The sequence below is a fragment of the Anopheles nili genome, chromosome 3, assembly GCF_943737925.1.
Source record: "Anopheles nili chromosome 3, idAnoNiliSN_F5_01, whole genome shotgun sequence".
NCBI classification, from domain to species: domain Eukaryota; kingdom Metazoa; phylum Arthropoda; class Insecta; order Diptera; family Culicidae; genus Anopheles; species Anopheles nili.
In genome coordinates this window covers 9,912,814-9,932,428 of record NC_071292.1, presented here as the reverse complement: position 1 = coordinate 9,932,428, position 19,615 = coordinate 9,912,814, and the positions used below count along the sequence as shown (strand labels likewise).

The 19,615-nt window shown below is 45.9% G+C and overlaps 3 protein-coding genes across 3 annotated transcripts; 1 reads left to right on the top strand and 2 right to left on the bottom strand.

The window, feature by feature from the left end:
• The first annotated feature begins 12,169 nt into the window (after nt 1–12,169).
• On the top strand, nt 12,170–13,300 carry LOC128726645 (uncharacterized). Its single transcript, XM_053820465.1, has 4 exons — nt 12,170–12,308; nt 12,869–12,941; nt 13,016–13,105; nt 13,181–13,300. Exons 1-4 carry the CDS (start codon nt 12,246–12,248, stop codon nt 13,288–13,290), a joined length of 336 nt encoding a protein of 111 aa, XP_053676440.1. The 5' UTR covers nt 12,170–12,245; the 3' UTR covers nt 13,291–13,300.
• Nucleotides 13,301–13,355: 55 nt separating this feature from the next.
• LOC128727597 (peptidylprolyl isomerase domain and WD repeat-containing protein 1) lies at nt 13,356–15,937 on the bottom strand. The gene is made up of 7 exons (XM_053821526.1): nt 15,742–15,937; nt 15,278–15,665; nt 14,566–15,205; nt 14,386–14,495; nt 14,204–14,322; nt 13,604–13,944; nt 13,356–13,530 (listed from the first exon to the last, which is right to left on the bottom strand). Exons 1-7 carry the CDS (start codon nt 15,935–15,937, stop codon nt 13,387–13,389), a joined length of 1,938 nt encoding a protein of 645 aa, XP_053677501.1. The 3' UTR covers nt 13,356–13,386.
• Nucleotides 15,938–16,970: 1,033 nt separating this feature from the next.
• LOC128726629 (trichohyalin-like) lies at nt 16,971–18,562 on the bottom strand. Its single transcript, XM_053820446.1, has 5 exons — nt 18,515–18,562; nt 18,395–18,447; nt 18,156–18,332; nt 17,917–18,079; nt 16,971–17,852 (listed from the first exon to the last, which is right to left on the bottom strand). Exons 1-5 carry the CDS (start codon nt 18,560–18,562, stop codon nt 16,971–16,973), a joined length of 1,323 nt encoding a protein of 440 aa, XP_053676421.1.
• Between the last annotated feature and the right edge of the window lie 1,053 nt (nt 18,563–19,615).

The window sequence follows — 19,615 nt, the reverse complement described above, 5'->3', positions numbered from 1 at the left end:
GGAGGACGTAGCACTCGCCTGCGACGATAATTATTCGAAGAATTCATGAGCATCGTTCGATGCTCTTGAAATCCGCACCCGAGACACCGGTATCTTGTGGTTGAGAGAGAAAGAGAGAGAGAGGGAACGCTAAAAATGGCCCTGAAGATGGCTTCGCTATTTTCGGTTGCAGAAAGCGATTTGTCGTCTAGGTTAATTGCTGGCGTGTAGAGCATAATGCGCCAATTGAGACGCGCCCTTGTAGGGCTGGGGGGGCAAACGAGAAAATACCACTCAATGCCCTAAAATCGAGTGAAAACTCATCAATTTTCCTCGCCTGCGACCAAGTCCCAGTCGCAAAGCAGCGTGCCTCGGAAAAGGCTAACGATTGAACGCCATAAGGAGTTTAATCTCGAATCGGGAAAGCTCGGAAGGCTTGCGGGCTGCTGTCCCGATTGCCCGGTAGGCATTAAAATTCAATAAGGCAGTGCTGCAGTGCTGCTACGGTCAAACAACCCGGTCCAAAACCACCCGCACAACCGTCCAACCGGGGGGGTTTGATTGCTGGTGGCAATTTTCCGACCGTCCTGTCGGTTTGATTCCCGGCGGAGTCCTAAAATCGAACGCACCACCCACGCGAACGTGATTATTGCGCCCCGGCGTGGAAAAGTGGTGACGTTGCTGCAAAATTCACCTCACACCCCATTCTCCGCCCCCCCGCCCAGCATCTTTCAGCCACCAACCTTGCCGGGTTTTCGAGCCATTTCGGCTCTGCCAAATTGCCCGATCGCACGGAAAGTAACGAACGAGAGCATTGGGGTGGCACCTTGGGGGGAGTTTTTCCTACTTTTTTTTTGCAACCACCCCGCTCCCTTCCTGTCACCGAATGCTCCAAACGGTGGCCTTCCTTGAACCCCGCCGGTGGAATTAAATCGCGGAAATAAAATTCATTTCTCCCAAAAAAGCACTCCAAAATAAACGTTTCCCAAGTGGGTTCGCTTGGGGGTGCGGCGCACGAGAACCAAATCGTTTATGCGATTGGGTAACGAAGGGAAGAGGTGGAGGGGGGAACACACATACATAAAAAAAAGAAAGAGGAAAAAAAAGCGCACGCTTCAAATCCATAATCCAAACCTCGCGCACCATTTCACATGGCAGATCGCGGTGCAAGGTTGGACAAAAAAAAAGAACGTGGTGGCGAAAATCGGCGAGAGAACGAGAAAATGCGACACACACACGCACACACAAAGCTCGGCGCCGTGAAAAGCTTCCCCGAAACTGCCAAAGACACATTCGCATTCACGAGCGATTGCGGGCCAATGACTTCAGCATTAAATATTGAAATAGAACGCCGAAGAAAAGCAAAAGGGATTGGGGGAAAAGTTTTTAGTTTTTCCTCCGTCGCGAGTGGGGAAAAGCGCGCGAGAGAGAGAGAGAGGGTGTCTTTAGAGCAGGCACATTAACGGAAAATTCGAAAGGATAAAAAAAAAATAACATAAAAACGTCGTCCCAAACGTCGAGCGCAAAACGCAAAGCGAGTGTTGCTCGCTCGTGAGGATGATAAAAGGCACGATAAATGTGCTGAAACGCGAGCAAACGTCGAACATTCCAATTCTATCAACGTTTATCAACCCACCCCAAACTCAAAAGGGGGGGCCACCAGCACGCATCCGCATATAATAAATGGAAACAAATGATCATTGGTACAGAATTTATTCGTGTTATAGAAATTTAAATTTATGCTCCGGCGCTCGTATTTATGTTCGCATTCAGTTTCTCCCCACCCAGGATGCGATGCGATGGCCCCGGGGGTGGGCTGGCTGTAATCTGAGCCAGCCCCATTTGCCCCGAAACCGCCCGATTGGGGAGGTTTAAATGCATCACCCCCCCATCGAATCCCCTTCACGAAAGCTGACACGAGCAGTCCCTGGCCCTGGTCACATCCTTGCACACAAGCGAGGCGGTTCTCGTTTGCATAGAAACGATTTTTACCCACCACGAGGGGTGCCAATGCGCTTTGCTGCACACAATCGCTTCTGCACCAGTGGCCAACCAATCGGTGACCCCCAGGGAGTGGGAAAAAAACCAAAAAAAAAAAATACCCCAATCCCAATGCTTTTTCCCAGTTACGCAATGGCTCCACGAGCGTGTGTGTGTTGTTGTTGCGTTTTTCATGGGGCGAAATTATGCAATAGTTTGTTGAAATTACCCCCCAAAAGCGATAATGCGCGCAACGATGCATTTTTTGCGTGTGTATGTGTGTGTATGTGTGGCTTTGCCTATTGTCCTTCCTTGCCTATTCTTCCTGCTCCACGATCCACGATGGTGAAGCGTTATCGTGCCACCCGGCAATGATTATGCATCGAACCGCGGCATTTCCCGCGATCGCCCCGTGGAAAACCATCACCAACACCATCGCTTATGCATTCGGTGGTCCGAAATGGAGCCTCATTTGACTCTAATCCTGCTCGGGGGCTCCAACAACAACCCACCTACCCCCTATTTTGGATTGATATGTTATCGATCCAGGGGGGCAGGCGTTTTGTTCAATTTATTCACGCGCCAAACGATAACTATGCGGTTGAGATCGAAAAATGGGACGAACGGCGCGTATTTTATGTGCAAATCACTCGCTATTTTGCATTTCTTTCTTCTTTTTTTTTTGACCACAACCTGGCGCCGAATAGAGAAGACGTGTTTTCGTAAGGATAAAACTGGCTGCGTTTTAATGCGCAAATATTCATAGCGCCAGGACACCGAAGCGCTGCACCGTATTGAGCTGCATGAAAACAGATAAACAATCGAGGACTTGTTGTTGCGCTGCACGGAACTAAAACCGTGCCTCACAAATTCGCAATATTGAGCCACAATTGATTAACGCCTTGGTGGGCCTTCGCGCGGTGGGTGTAAATATTTAAAATTCAATCCCACTCCTCAGCGTTTGGCTGAAGCCGGAATCCATTCGAAACGATTATTGACAAAAAAAAACAAAAAGGTGCCGATGCCCGAGAGGCCCATCAAAACAGTTCTCGGGCGATTTATTTACATCACACTTTACCTAGGCGCGCTCGCTGTTGCTCCTCTCGCGTAACAATATTATTAAAATGTAAATAATTCTACTCGCGCACAAACCAACGTCCTGGCGAGTTCTGGGAAAGTGGAGAGAAAAAAAAACGGCCCACTGATAATGCACTGGCGCTTCCGTGGGCATTCGCCCGTAAATAACGCCCACGGAGAATCGCAATGCACGCGCTGAAATATTAATCGATGTCAAACATGACAAATATGCTGGCTGCGCTGATTTTCACGGACACTGCATACCGCAAGGCAAGCAAACAATTAAAATGCGGCTGCGGCAGAAAGCGAAACACACGCACGTACACGGACAATTGCAACAAAAAAAACACCAGGCGGCTCCACTCATCAGCGAACATCGTTGGGGGCATTTGTGTGGGGGGGGGGGGGGCTTTTTGGAGCGGTAGATGGCCTTTTTCGCAGCCTCCGAAACACACCCAACCGATGGGAGAGAATCGTCGGTGCATTTGGCTCAATTAGAGCCACGGGTGAAGGTGCTTTTTTGGGGGTGCGGAAGGAGACGAGAGAGATTTATTAAGTTGTGCAATCGACCGATCAACTGCGAATGGGATTTGCATACCGATTGATCAGACCCGCGGAAATGGTGCACATTCCGAATAGAAGATGTATGTTTGCACGTGGAATGCCGCCGGTGCGTTGGAAGGCAAATAAATTATTACAACCAAAAAAGGGGAAGCAAACGTTTGGTTTTAGGTAGCGATGATGGTGTTTATCGTGAAAAAAAATGTAAAATCAATCAAAAGACTGCTCACTGCAGGACCAACGAACATTCCAACCCCATTTAACACCATTTTAATTTCATAATCCACAGGCGATTAAAAAAAAAACATTAATTTCCATCAACACCCGTCCCGCTGGGGGTTACGAATTCCAACTCCATCGAAGATAACATTACCGTTTTATCTCCCTCTGTTTTTTTCTTTGCTTTCGCTCGCCCCAAAGGCGACCAAGCGATGCGAATAATTTGCACAAATCAGCATTTTTTAGCCGCTCGCTTATGCGACATATGGTGGTGGAATGCTAAATTAATTTTACACCACCATAAGTCATGATCAGACCTAGATTCACCAGGGAGGGACGGACGATATCAATTTAATGCATGGCTGCGTTCCAAACCAAACCAACCATCGAGGAAGTCCCAAAGCTTGCCCGTGGCACGAGTGTATGTAAATTGGAAAATGAGATGTTGATAAAAAAAAACAATCTGTTTAATGTATTTATAAGTGTGCCGTTAAGTTGTGCCGTATTTCGGTTGACCTACGAGCAAACGATCTTTAACGTCCACGTCGAAGTCCATAACGTGCTTTAAAAAGCCTTGCATGCTATCTTTCCATGGGTACGTTACAAACCCGGCAGCATAAAAGGGAGACAAAAGGTCGGCACCACTTGCGAATGCGAAACCGCGACAACAATCCACCGCCAGGGCCATTGTTTATGAATTAGTCAACCTTTTCCCTGGGCCGTGGCGAGCGAGCGAGTTGACGAACTGGTTGATGATTTAAAGCGATTGATTAATTTCACCCCTTGCGGGGTCCCGTCGGCACATTCCCCCCCCCCCCCCCTCTGGGACCACCCCATACCCCCTCGATCGTTCACAGTGTTCAACCAATCGTGACGATCACGGTCGCGACCGTCACGTCTAGCAAACGCACTACAAACGTCGTACCCACACACAAACACACACGCGCAGCTCACTGTTTTCTGGGACACTCCGTGGAAGGCACAGCATCACCGATGTGCCATTTGCACCCTACTCACCCTCTTCTTCGATATGCGTCCCCCCCACCCGTCGAACTCCCTCGAACAATGTGATAATTGCTGACGCCCCAAGAAGGGGTGGTGTTGCAAGTGTCTCGTGGTAACTGACGACAGGCGGCCTGCGCAATTCACCATCGAGGGTGACAGATCGCGAGATTCAAAGCTTGCACCGCATTTAATGCCCTTTTTGACGAGGCAGCATCACGTGATACTGCCCTTTTTCCTACCTGGAGTGGAAGATCTCGCTCGGAATTGGAGCGTAAATAGCGTTAAACGTCAATCAAATTTATAAAAATTAAGACGTGACACGTTTTGGGAACCTCTTCTTGGAACGCCTCGGAAACACGTTAAAATTCCGCCAATTTTCTCAAACGCCAAACACGCCCGGCAATACTGCGTTACATAACGGGATGAGCCGGTCACGCTGTCGTGAATAAAACCCCCGCGTGTAGTTCTAATTACCGGCGACATGCGATTCGTGCATGAAAGGATTTACCTTTTTGCACCCCATCCAGCTCCCGGCGTGTAGGGTAGTAAATTTGGTGCTCCCGCAGCGAAACATGAAACTTAAAACGATGCAAATACAATTATACCTCCCCCGAAAGAGGAGCGTGAGGCGCATGGGAGCGTTATTTTAAGACCCGTGCACGTTGTCGGGCACGTTTTGCGTGGAAATTGATGTCAATCGAAGTGGGATGCGGGAAAAAATGTAGCGCAATTAGGCAAAGCAGGCTGTGGACGATCGTGAAGCGGGAATAGGAAACCCGCCTACTTGGATGAGAGAGCATTTCATTTCGAACATGTATACAGGTGCTCGAATTTTTATACCACTACACGATACAAAATGTCAGCTCTTAGGCCGTTAACCTATTGAACGATCGATAAATGAGCTAAAAAAAAAAGATGCACCAAAATGGCGCAAAAAAAACGATTTCCCGACGCATGCCTGTCCGGTGTGTTAGGTTTCCAATTATGGTGCAGCATCCAATTCCACTGCAGAATGCACTTGCCGTCAAATCCAGTGCACACACCGCTGCACCAACTCCCAACACGTGATCCCATTGTACGTTTTATGCTAGTTTCGTATTGTGTGTGTGTGTGCATGGCCACCTCCACATGCGTTGACAATTTTTATCCTTTCTATTTTCAAACCACCCACACCCTTCCCCATACACAACGTGGTCGCGTTTTAATTTAACCGTGCATTATCGTGCCCCATCCCTACCAACGGCCACCATCATTAGCTCGTCATCATGATGCGAAAGTGCAGCGCCCCAGTAGCGCCGGAATAATTGTGTAATTATTTATAAATTTTCTGATTTCCGCCGGAATCACCTGGTGATGGTGGTGGTGGGGTGGGTTTTTCCGAGCAAACCACCAACATCAAGGGGTATTATCATTACCTCAACCCCGCTGGTTCTCCAACAAACTCGCACCCATCCACCCTTAAAAACGCATCAAATTGCACCCACTCTCTTTCTCTCTCTAACAGAACCAGCTAAGCCGTTATCCCAGTCACTGGCCCACTGGGGAGGGTTTTGCTAAATGGAACCGAACGCCACCGTGTGGTGGCCAATGCTGTTGTAACGATAGTGGTTGCGGTTCGGTGTTGACAGGCGACGGTGCTTATGGTGCTGGTTTTGCAGTTAGCATTGCGACGACATCGGGTGTTGGGCCGATTTTGGAGGGTGGTTTCCTCTCCGCCGTGCGTCCCGTGACATTTGAAATTTTAACCCCAAAACCGAGGCCTAATAGCGGCGCTCCAATTAAATGATTCGGAAATGTTTCGCATACTGCCTTAAATCAGCATCCCAGACGAGACATTCATGTACCCTCTGTGACTCATCTTATGCCATCTCGGATGAATAAATGCAACACACTCGGCAGGCATTAACAACCCACCGCAAGGAAGGCCCTCAATTGGCAACGGATGTTCTTCCTTCTCGTTTTTGTGTTTCATCATAAACCCAGCGCACGATTGTTTACAACACACAAGCGTGATGGCATTCTGTGACGCTTTCTCCTTAGAAGTAACCAAAATTCGCACCACCCAACGCAATCGCGCCACGTTGCAGTTTTGGGTGCTAAAAATAATACCGCATCATTATCGTGCTCCACTCCTTGCACAAGAGGTCACGATCGCGTGTTTTTTTTGTTTCTTTTCTTCAGAAGCACTGAAACAAATAGCAGAAAAAAAAGACACCCATCGAGAGAGCTTGCAACTGGCAAGAATTCACTCGTAATGTTCGGTTCGGTCAGGATCTCGAGCGACGTACAACATTTTGGCCGGTTTTTTCGCTCACTTAGCACTGCATTCAAATAATTCACTTTCGATTGCATCATACGCGAGGTACATTGGGAAGCGGGGTGGTGCTCGGGCTGAGCGAAATGTGGTGAATATTTGACCGATTAAATAAGCGACCCAACCGAAACATGCCACCATGCAACGAGCCTCCCTTTTGCACGGTGTAATCTCTTTCCCACGTGGTGCGTGTTTTCGCTTGGTTTCGCCTTCGATCGTACCATTCGATCGTAAGCATAATTATCGCTAATGCGTGTTATTGCATCCGAGCCGAGCCGCGTATCGCACAAACTGTGTCAGTAGTAATGCGGGCAGAAGACACCATTAAACCCGCCCATGGTGCTTGTCTATCGCGATTTTGATTGGCGGTGTGGTGTTTTTTGTTTCCGTTCATGTTTTTTTTTCTTTCGATCAAGCCCTCCACCATTGACGCAATCGATCAGCTGTAAGCCACCAGATCGATCGCATATCGGTTAACTGGTGAACGAGTACGAATGCACTTGCTATGCGAAAAGAGAGAGTGAGTGAGAGAAAGAGAGACAACAAGCAAAAGATGGGGTGCACTATCAACGTTATTGTGCGCCTCGCTCTAACGTATTTCGTGAACCTGATACGTGGGCTCATGGAGAAAAAATGGTAAGCAAAGATGGCAGATTTTTTTTCTCCTTTTAGTAGGACGGGCGACAGCGCATTTTCTACCCCTTTGCTGTCCGTTTTTCGAATACGGTTCAAGGCACGATCAACCAATGTTGAACTCGGGATCAAATGGCTATTGGTTGACGCGCATTTCAATACCCACTGCAAAGACTTTACATCATTTACCCATAAACGATCACGGGCGCCTTTTTCAGCACGCACGCAAGTTTGCTTTTCAATCGACAAATAAGCCCTTTTGAATTCACTTTGCACGCATTCATTTCCCATGGAGTGCCGTGTGTTCGTCCTATGGCGTTGTTATGACAACACACATGACAGCTTCCTTGATGGTATCTTTACCATTTACAGCAGGCATCGACATCGCTGTTTGTGATCGTGCGTTTGGTTTTGTTCACTTTTTTTTTGTCTAATTCAGCCCTGTTTGGCAAAACAGCAACTTACCCGGTTACGGTTTGATGTCCTTTCCGGCAGGGGGTTGTACCTTAGACACGAATCGATGACGAAAACACGGCAAAACACTGGTTAAGCGAACGTAAATTTGGTTTGGGAAGGTCTCCACGAGTTGCTTGCAAAGCGACTGGGGAGGCGATTTAACACACTTATTCACATGGCACTACGGCTGGCGGCTGGTAGAGAACCCGGCACAACAACAAACAGCAACCCGAAAAAAAGAAGGAAAGAAAACGATATATTAACGCGCAAGAACTGGTTTTTGGTTGGTTCGCTGGCACTCTTCTCGGTACGCGCCCGTGGATGACAGCTGCGTAAACACCGGAATCGTTGAGGAAGTTCGACCGGTGTGGAGGCCAAAATGGTGACATCGATCCGCGATCCTAACATGCCAGCTAGAGAGTCGCGAATTGCGTGTTTCTTTATTTTTTACTTGCGCACACACCATTCACCATGCGGACGGTGGGCTCTCTATTGCCCTTCTGCGTGGTTTTGAAGGTAAAACAACGAAAAACACAAAGCAACCGAGCCGTTTTCGAGCGCACTCTCACACGACTCAAATTGCTTTTGCGCGTAAACTTCGAATGCATCCCTCCCCTTTGATTCTCGGACGGCGGACATTCCTTTACGAGGGTTACTTTCTCCGCAATCTGCCCGGTACGCTTGGGACGATCGGGCGAAGGGAAAACCTTCCGAAAGGAGCACCTGGCACCGTTTTTCTCTTCTTCTTTATCAAATGTCTCCACCCGACCGCCCAACGTCATCCGGGGCCTGGCGGGACGCACACGTCCGGAACAGTTTATCAAAGCGCACACGCGTACCCACACACGTGAACCGCGAAAGAAAACGCGTCTCCGAGGGAGAAGGGGCACAACACACGGCAAAAAACAACAACCGGGAAACACGATAGAACGGGCGCCAAGGCGGAGGAACAGGACAACACGATCGCGAACGATCGATGTGCCTCAAACGCCTATCTCCTTTCGCGTGTCAAACGAACGAAACAATAGATCGATCACGTACACTTATCGATCACGAGTTCACACGTAGTTTGAGGGAGGTTAACACTGATAACAGATACCATTCGGTATGGGACTAGGTTCTGTTTTTAGCACAACTTGGGCTCGGAGGCTCCAACGCACACACACACACACACGGGCATAGACACTTCCCCCATCGAGTGGCAATGCGCACTTATCAAACGTTTCCATGACGTGATGGCCACACGGTTTGGGTCACGCGGTCGGTCGAGAGTTTTGCTTGTCACTGGCACAGAACGGTAATAATAGCGAAACCCCCGGGAGCCACAACTCACCGTAAACTAAAAAAACCCGTAGCCACGCGGAAGCCAACTTACATGTGTCTACGGACAGGTTGGAATTGAAAAATACACGGCAATTGCCGGACTAACGCGGGACTTGCGTACCTCGTGAGCAGCAAAACAATACAAATCGGTGGTGAGAGCGACGCACGCCGCGAAATAGCATGATCGCCTGCAACCGTGCAGTGTTCGCCTCTTGATCTGCAATCAATCGATCGATTGGACAAGTTATGTATAGAGTTGTTTTCGGTCATCCTCGTTCTACATGGATCATTGTCCGATTACAATTAATCAAGGCATTTTAAAAGCTAAGAGACAATGATAAAAAATAATCTTATTTAATTACGGCAGGAGTTGAGGGCAGCGAACCCTGCAGTAAACCTTGCTCGCGTGATCGTTCAGCATAAATTTATACATCTCTTACTATGCTCCCATTTTTTTCTCTTCTCTCTCTCTCTGTGTTTTTCGCTCTCAGCTCACTGAAGGAGGTTCATGTGATCGCGATCTCCACCGATCGCCAGCGGGTGATCGCCGGTTTTCCCGCGGAATTTTATCACATCCGCACGGGTGGTTATTTGCGAGGCCGTGATTGGTTTATGACTAATGGCTAGAAAGAAGATTTACGATATTTATAGACATTGATTCGCACTGTTGTGCGAAGTCTAGCAACCGAAACAATACGAGATACGAAAAACAATACTGTTTCAATGTTTGATAACGAACATGCGAAAAAATTAAATGTATCTGTTAAAAAACGGTTAAGCAACGCTAAGATAAAGCGCTTCAAGCTACTAATTAATTTAGCGATTCCCCTTGATTAATCAACGATAAAAGTTGTAATTCTGTCAGATGCATTGTGGCATGAATGCACCACAATGCATTCCGTGTTACGAATAGCACCGAATGTCTTTCTCTTATCACCGCCAGGCGGGGGTTTTAGATTTGCCGAACCTCTTCAGACCACTTGAGGACCTCTCAACACAACATTAAACCAGCGAATGATCGTCGACCCCACGGCCCACTGGCACTCAAAGAGCCTGCAATCGTTGGCAAGCCAACACACAGGTTTGAAAATGATATCAAGAACCCAATCGAGCGTCAATACGGAAAATTAATCCCAACTCAACACTCGAGTCCAACAGAAAAGGACCAACCGTCGATACTGTTTGTCCGCGAATGTTGGCACAGATTCACGCACCCGTCTGGTCGCGAGAGGACGACGTGACTCGTGTGGGTGCTCTTATCAGGCCGCGTCTCCTAAGTGACGAGAAATGATTGAAAATCGATTAACTTCCCACCGAGGACAAGCTAGCGACAACCTGTGTAGCGTTTGTAAGGGTTTTTTGGAAGACCATTCGTTGTATCACTGTTCTCTCTTTCTATCGCCCATCTATCTCAGGCGGCGATAAGGGGGATTTTTTTTTTGTTTTTGCTCTCACAATCACTAACCACCCCAAGTGCATGAATTCGATCGATTTGACAACGATCCCGGACCCCCAGCACGCGGCAGGTGGACAAGGTACCTTCCGGTTCAGCTATCAGTCGGGGGTTTAGTCGCTCTTTACGCCATGCTCGAACAGCATTCATCTAACGCTTCGCACGGCCAACGAAAAATAGGCAACGTTTATAGTGTTCTCGTTTTTAGTGCTGCCCCGCGAGTGCTGTTTAAATTACTTATTTCAACTACGCACAGTTAGCGAACGGACACACAAACGAAACGCACATCAATCGATAGGGAATTATTCCATCGGTCGTCGAGACCGAATGATTGCGTTTTTCATCCGATACCGCGGATTTCGGGCTGCTGCATTTAAATGACAGCCTTCTAGCAAGCGAACGGAATGTGATGGCGTGACAATTATCTACGGTATACTTGCTGAACCGGTGCAGTGAATAAAAAAAAAACAAATCCGCACCACGTGAAGTGAACCCCTGAGATCGGTCCTTTCAGGCGCAGCAGCAGCATAACTCCCGTAAACAGAAAAAAGGGCAGCCTTCCAACTACGCATCATAATTTTTATCACGCCTCCCGGTGCGCGTGTACCGTTCGGGCGAACAAACAGCTGCTTAATTGGGTGGCTGTGTGGAAAGAGTTGGGAAAAAAAGCCACCGCAATACGAACCATATTTATGCACAATCCGTTGACCTGCACAATCAACACCCAGTGCCGGTGGGTCTCGAGAGGTTTGGGGTGGAAGTGATAAGTAATTCGGTTCCACATACACGCACAGGATCAGCGGGCCAGTGAAAAAAAAAACAGGCCAGTTAAATCAGGCAACAATCGAAACATTACGCAAAGTGGATCAATTCAAAAGCGACAGTTTTTTGTTGGTTTAAATACACGCCGCGCATATATTGATATCACATCTCAAAACCCCCCAACCCGGTTCGGTGCAGTGGTGCAATAAGCCAATCCACTTTTCACCCGCATTGAATAGTCAATTAGCACCATAGGTGTATTTTTTTTTGTTCGTACCTTCAATTTGCATCCTCCGCTCGGCGCGCAAAAATCGCGTAATGTTCCTCTGTTGACTGGCGTTCTTTTTTTTTTAATTTTGTGCACGTGTTTTTTCATCCTCTCGTTTGTGCGTTTGTGTACACGCTAACGTACTGCGTGCGTGTGTTTACCCCACTGGGAACTATTGCACCCCGGAACGCGGTTTGCCACAAACAAACGGCAACATGTCGTGGGTATTTCACCTGCTGTGGATGTTCCTGGTGCTGATGCTGTTCTTTATCGTGCTGGTGAGTTCTATAGCGGTTACTGAAATGAAGGGAAACAACGATCATGAGATGCATCTGTGGGAAAATTCTCCACGTGGGATTCTAATTTTTTAACACACGATACATGTTTGTTTTTGCGGAACATTGCTATGTAGTTTTTTTTTCTCTAACTTATTCGAGCAACAGCAATCGTGCTTAGTCATTAGCTGATAGAACATTGATGCGTTATTGATATTTGAACCAATTAACAAGTCATAAAATTGAGTCAAACCCACAAATCGTAGAATTCATTCAACGCAACGTCTTTCCCAGTCAAGTATGTCGGTCAAATGGCACACGTGACGGGACGAAATTTCAATCGATTATTAAAAGCAATAAACGTTAAATCTCGCCTTTTAAATTTAATTTCAATCGCCACGAGCTGAATTGGCAAATAATTATAGCCACATCAGCTCATCGTGAGCACATGAACACCTCTTGATCGAAGCGCAATGATAAGGAATTCTCTTCAATAAGGCCAACATTAATGTATAACCCATACGTACCGTCTTAATTCTCGTTCATTGATTGACTCATTCCAGCGACGGATATACTATTTCGGCCTACACATGAACCGGCCAGCTCATCCCTCGCAAGTGACCAGCTTACGCAACCGTAAGAATTTTCCGCCCATCAACTTGCGACCAAATTTCGATTTACTCTCTGCCATATCCTGTGACTTGTTTCAGAAACAGGCCAACGCTTCACGGTGTTCACCATCTACCAGAACGATCGCACGGCGGTTCCTGCAGCTTCCGAGCGGAGTCAACCACCGGAATGTACGATAAAGCCAGTGGCAGGGCAGTGATACAACTGGCTTCTGACTCTTTTTATAACTCTCTTTCTCTTTTCAGACACGGAACCGCCGCCACCTCCGAAATACGACGATGTGATAAAGTCACCGAATCAATTTCCAAAACCTCCACCTTACGATGCGACTCCACCGGCGCAAAGCACGGCGTAATCTACTGGTTAAAAATATAAGCTAAACAAATTTACATCAGCCAACGAATGCGTTTAGTGGGTTAGTTTTCATTGGTTGTATTTTTTTTTGGATTGTCTACGATAGATTGATTGAGATGATGCGAATTTCATCGTACGGCTTGTCGGTTTTGGGGTTCGTTTTAGCGTTACATATGTTCTGCACCACTTCCATGCCTTTTTGCACGCGTCCGAACACAGTATGCTTATTGTCCAGCCAGGGCTAAAATGAAAAACAAAGTCACGAAAGCATTATAAACCGTGATTCCCCTTCTCGACCCGGTGTAGGGACGTACCGTTGGAAGCACGGTAATAAAGAATTGACTGCCGTTAGTGTTCGGTCCCGCATTTGCCATGCTCACTGTGTACGGTCGATCATGTTTCAACGTCGAGCAGAATTCATCCTTGAACTCGCCACCCCAGATCGATTGCCCACCGGTACCTGTGCCAGTTGGATCGCCCGTCTGGATCATGAAACCCTTGATAACACGATGAAACAGGTGCCCATTGTAGTAGCCGTTCTTGCCGTGCACGCAGAAGTTCTCCACCGTTTTCGGACACTCCTTGCCGAACAGGCGAAGATGCACGTCGCCCATCGTCGTATGAAGAACGGCATTGTCGTAGATCTTTTGCACGCCTGCCGTGGAAAAGAGAGATTAAAAGCGTGGTGAAAATCAGTATCAATTCAAGTAAATTTATATCTTCAAACGCAAACGAATGACAAACAACAGTATCTAACGAACAAAATAACATATTTAATTTTATATCTAATTTACCTTCTCCTGGTGGTAATGTTTGGCAAAATTAGCAGGGTATAAATATAAATGGGGATATGTTTAAGCACTTTACTGCATAGCAATACGTATGATTAACAGTAATGATGCGTAGTGACTTACCTTGACCTTCGGTAACCGATATAATATCTTCCTTCGAGGGCTTTTCGTTGAACACATCGCGTTCTATGTCCTGCAAGTCGGACGGCAGTCGTCTCGTGTAGAGGTAGAATCGTTGTTTTCTAGAAAAATAATATCATTTAATGCTGCGGAAAGCGTAACTAAAATTCGGGGTGAGTCCTTACTTGTACGCCGTACAGAACAGCGTCGGATCGTTTGGAATGGCTTGAGCAGCTTTGTTTTCGGATGCTTCCTGCTCCAGAGTTGTTGCTGCCTTTGAGAACTTCACTTTTCCCTAGAATTTAACGAATGATGGAAAACGATATACTCTTTATATTCTCGTCCTATAATCACACGAAACTTACCTGAAATAAGGCCACATTCAGCGGTCGCAAATTATCGTTCTTACCAACGATCTTCATACACCGATTCGTTTCGATGTTTACCACCTTGATTCCGAGCATCGTCGGATACAGTATGAAGTGTCCGCTGTAGTCAAATGCAACGTTCATGTTGGCAAACGCATCTGATTTCTCCAGATCGCGCTCATTGGCCATCCGCCGGCCAAATTCCATGTTCGACAGCGTTTGCGACAACTGTTGGCTCTCGCTGTAGCGGGCTAAGCTTTCGTCGTACACACGCAACAGTTTCCCGCTAAGGAAACCAAACACTCTCACCTGTCGATCGGTGGACATGGTAGCAAACTTCTTGCCATCGGGCGCGAAACTCAACGAGGTGACCGTTGTTTTGTTCTTCGCAAACTCGTACAAACTGGTGTCGAGTTTCGATTCGAAATTTACCAACTTAGAGGGGAACTTAAAATCGTGCCGTGGTCCGTACCAGTACTCCAGTATGCCTGCCTTATCGATAGAGACAGTTACTTCGAAGATTGGATTGTAGCGCATCATCACTACTGGTTTGGTGTGCAGCTTCTCCAGCGTATGCAACGGAGTATTTGTCCCCTTTCCATCGTAGATTCGAATAACGGGAGAATCTTGGTCCGCCCTGGAAGAGGCATAAAAAATTTAAGTTTATAATTATTATTTTCTCCCCCAAAGCGAGTTTTTGATGTCTTACACGGCCAGGTAACTGATCACATCGCCCATCCGATGAATCCACTCGACTCGGTACGGGACGTACTCTAGCTTCAGCATGTTGATCATATCGAAGTTAATCACGTCGAACACCTTGATGCTTTTGTCCACCGAGGCTGTGCAAAGGTATGTGCCGCTGCAGTTTGCTGCCAGATAACAGATCGGGGCCAAATGGCTGCGGAAATGTTTGACGAACTCGATACCCAGTTCCATCTTTTTCCAGAATTTTACATGCCCATCCACGCTCACGGTTACAATGAATTCTGACTTTGTCACAACCAGATGGGTGATGGTGTCACGATGCATGAAAGACTTTTCGTAACATTCCGCGTCGGGAAGATTTTCGACATACAACTTTTCAAACTCCAGCACTAAGAAATTGAAATTGAAAAATAAAAAATATTTTGATATGCTTTCACCAAGGATGTAGTAGATGTGTATCTTTACCTTTCCGTTTTTTGGGCAGTGCTGCTGCTGAAGGCATCGGTCCGATCCAACCACCTTCATCATCATCATCACCATTGTCTTCCTTGTTCTCCTCCGGTGTTGCTTGTTCCGTTTTTTCCTTGTGCGAAAGAGTGTTTTCTTCCGCTTCAGGCTCACTCGAAGCGCGTTTTCGACGGGATTTTTCCTTTTCACTCATCGTTCAATTGGAATACTTATCTATATTTACCTAACGACAAAGGCTCGTAGTAGAAATATCTACAGTAGGAAATAATCTGCAAAACAACATTAACTATTTACAACAACTCTAATTCGTTCAATTCGTAACAGAGATAGTTGGAACTTAACAAAAGTGATTTCGATTCGGAAAAACAACCGCTAGCACCATGTGGCACATCTTACTCACGATAGAATGGCAACAAGATTATTTCAATTTGACGTTGAAATACGCGCGGTGTTGATAGAGGAACCACTATACCAATGCGTTGTATGATAGCCTCACTGTTTTACAGCGATTAACCTTCGCTAGGTTACATTGAGCAAAATAATTGATTGAAGCCGCTAGCTTTATACAGAATGCGTACGTTCCATGAGCCCAAAAACATAATCCGGAAGCAAACTAGGAGTTGTTTACCATTAAACTAACTTCACTTTCTATGTACGTCTTTGCAATCATTAATAACTAAAGATGGACTGGTTACCTGCGTATACATACCTTTCAGTTAATTTGTTGGTGTTAACGTTATAATCCGGGATGAGAAAACAGATATTATTGAACTTCCGAAAGAAAACTATGCTTGCTTACAAGCTAACAACAATTCAGGACAAAACACTCTTCCAAGCCGCGCTCACGCTCAGCTAATGTCAAACGCAACGTGTCAGCCGGGTATGTTGATGTTTTGCTGCATGGGACAATCGATTTTCGATTTCACCGTTATTTCCTATTCCACAATGACGGTTTCAATTATTAAATTAATTTATATATAATAATCGAATTATACAAACTCAATGATAACTTATTTCAATATTTGATAAAATGCAAAAGCATCCAGATAATTTACCTTGAATTTATTTGTAATATCTACCTACGAATCAATTTTCCTCACTTATTCGATTCATTTAATAGAGGTATCAAAATGTACTTGTTACTCAACATCTTTGAGAAAAATGCATCTAAAATTGATTCCTCCGTATTTTTTACTCTATGGCACGATAATAGCATGATTACCTTATCAGTACTTCCGCTTCATAAGTGACACGTTGGGATGCTTTTTGAAATGCTCTTCAAATGAACCTTTCACATAGCTTTGAACAAAATTCAGCTCATTGAAGCTACACTCGATCAGACGGTTTGTTTCTAGTTGATTAGCTCGTTTACGGCGTTCTCGTTCAAGCGATGCCGACTTAATTTGTTCCTTCAGCGAATCTCGGTACTGCTGCACTGCAGTCTGTATTCTGTAATCGGCATTCTCGGCATCTAGGCGGTTCTTTTCTTGCAATTCGCGCTCACGAAAAGCTTCTTGTTGGCGCTCCTCACGTTCGCGTGCCTTTCGAGCTTCCATCTCTGCGATTTGCATCCGCTGTCCCTCGTGTGCAACCGATGCCATCTGTAGCCGCTTCTGTTTCTCCCGACGGCAAGCTTCTACCTTTTCCATTTCGAATTTTTCCCGCGTGTCATTGATCAGCTTATCGAGTTTGCCCTCGTCAAGTTGTCTTTGGCGGAGCACGTGTTTTGAATACTGGTAAAATTGATCCTTTTGCTTTTTCAGTAAGACATCTTCCGCTTTGCGAACTTGTCGCTCTTGTTCAAGTTCTTTCGCGGAAGTCTCGTTGATCATTCGAACAACCTTCTGATCTTTTTCGTCTCTTTGGCGTTGCAATTCTTTACGAAGATTAATTTGCTCGTTTAAATGTTCAGCAAGCTCGGCCTTTCCGAGTGACTTCAATTTTGGATCATGATCAGGAAATGGCAAAGAGGAACAAATAACCTTTTGCAGATCAACCTTGTCCTGGGCAGTCTTCAGCGATTTTTCCTTAATTTGAAGCTGAACATCTTGGAACGTTTTCTGTTCCATAAGTTTCCTTTCGTTTTTCTCTGTCAGTTCCTTTTGTAGCTTTAAAGAAAGTAAATTTCATTGCGATAACATAGCATATGGGATGCAAAATGAGCGAATTTACCTCCATTTTGTACTTTCGTACGTGCACTTCTGTCCACATGCGTTCTTCATCCATTTTAGCTTGTTTCAGTTTGATCCTGTCCTCTATTTGGGCCAGTTGACACTTTTTGGCTTCTTCGTGATACTTTTGTTGCAGAAAAGATCTGATTTCATCGCAATTATTTCTAGAAATTTATCAGAAAAATGTCGATGTCAAAGACCTACCACGTGGCCCACCGTTTTTCGAATTTAAATACTTACAACTTAAGTTGAGTCATTTTGTTTTTCACAAATTCTACCCTTTGCCTTTCCTCGTCCTGTTTAGCGGCGAGCAAAGCGTTAGATTTTTCCCTTAAACGCATTTCTTCTTCATCATGAAGTTTTTTCATGATTTCCTGCTCCTGTTGCTCTTCCTCAGATCGCAGCAAAGCTTGAAGCCTTATGTAACGGACGATAGAACATGAGTTGAGTGGTTATAATTTATGCTATAAAATTAATACCTTTTACGCTTTTGTTCCAACTGGTGGTCATATGCTCTATCAGCACAAGACATCTGAAACCCACAAGAAAACAAATTTAGACGAATATATGCCATCAGCACTCACGAGCGTATTGCTTACTAGCTTTTTTAATTCATTTTGAATACTTATTTCTGGATAGAAAAGCATGTTGATGGCGTATTGTACAATAGATAAACTAAATAAAACAAAATTGAATGCTTTCAATGTGAAATCTAGAGGAATTTAACAATTTCCGAACAAGAACAACCCCACTGCAATCCGAGCCGATATGAAAGGAACAAATTCGAAGTTGTTTACTTGGTGGTTGCTATGTTTTTGCTGCACGACCATCGGTTTCCAGGGGCAACGCGAAAGAAATGTACTTGTTGCAAGAACAATGTAACAACCGATTGTACGATGTTTTTGAACGTAAGCGTAAATTTATGTGTCTGTTCACGATATTAAGAAAGCCAGCATAATAATTAATTAATTAATAAAATGTTTCCTGTCTCGCAAACCAACAAATCACAACTGTCAAACCAAAATTCCGATGCCGCCGACTCTGTGCTGCCTTAGCTGACACTTGTTTTCATGTCGCTGCGACGTCAAACTAGTTTTCTCTGCTGCGTTAAAAAAAAGCCCAAAGCCAAATAAAAGAAAAAGCTGCCCTCTCCTAGATTAATGGGCCCAACTATAACCATTTTGCGTTGCTAAGTCCTGCCGCCCGCACTTATCTATCTTGAACCTCCATCCGCTTTCACGATAGTGCTCTTTGTTCGATGTGGGCCCTTGTCCATTGTAGTAGCGGATTGTGTGTAGCTGGCCCTCGACCTTATCCGAATGCTGACGTCGTCGTGCATCAAAATTTTGCAACGCTAGAGTGCGAAGGCCACGCAGGTTTGGGCCAACAGTGAGTGTTTGTACTCGTCGCGTAAATCCAGGAAAGTGTTCAAGAAAAAGCGTCATATCGCCACCCTAGAAGTGGCATCAGGTTGTGCGTTTTCTCCGATGGTTGGTGTTCGAGGGCGAGAAATATCCACTCTTGCACCACGAATGCCAGGCGCCAGACGACGTCGGGTACCTGCGACGGTCAGCCGAGCAGGATAGCACCGAAAGAAGGAAGAGAAGAGTTCACAATAAGCAACCACACAGTGTCTCATGCCTTTCTTTAGTTGTTTCGAAGCATCATATACGTCTTTCGGTTCCGGAGGCCCAAGTTTA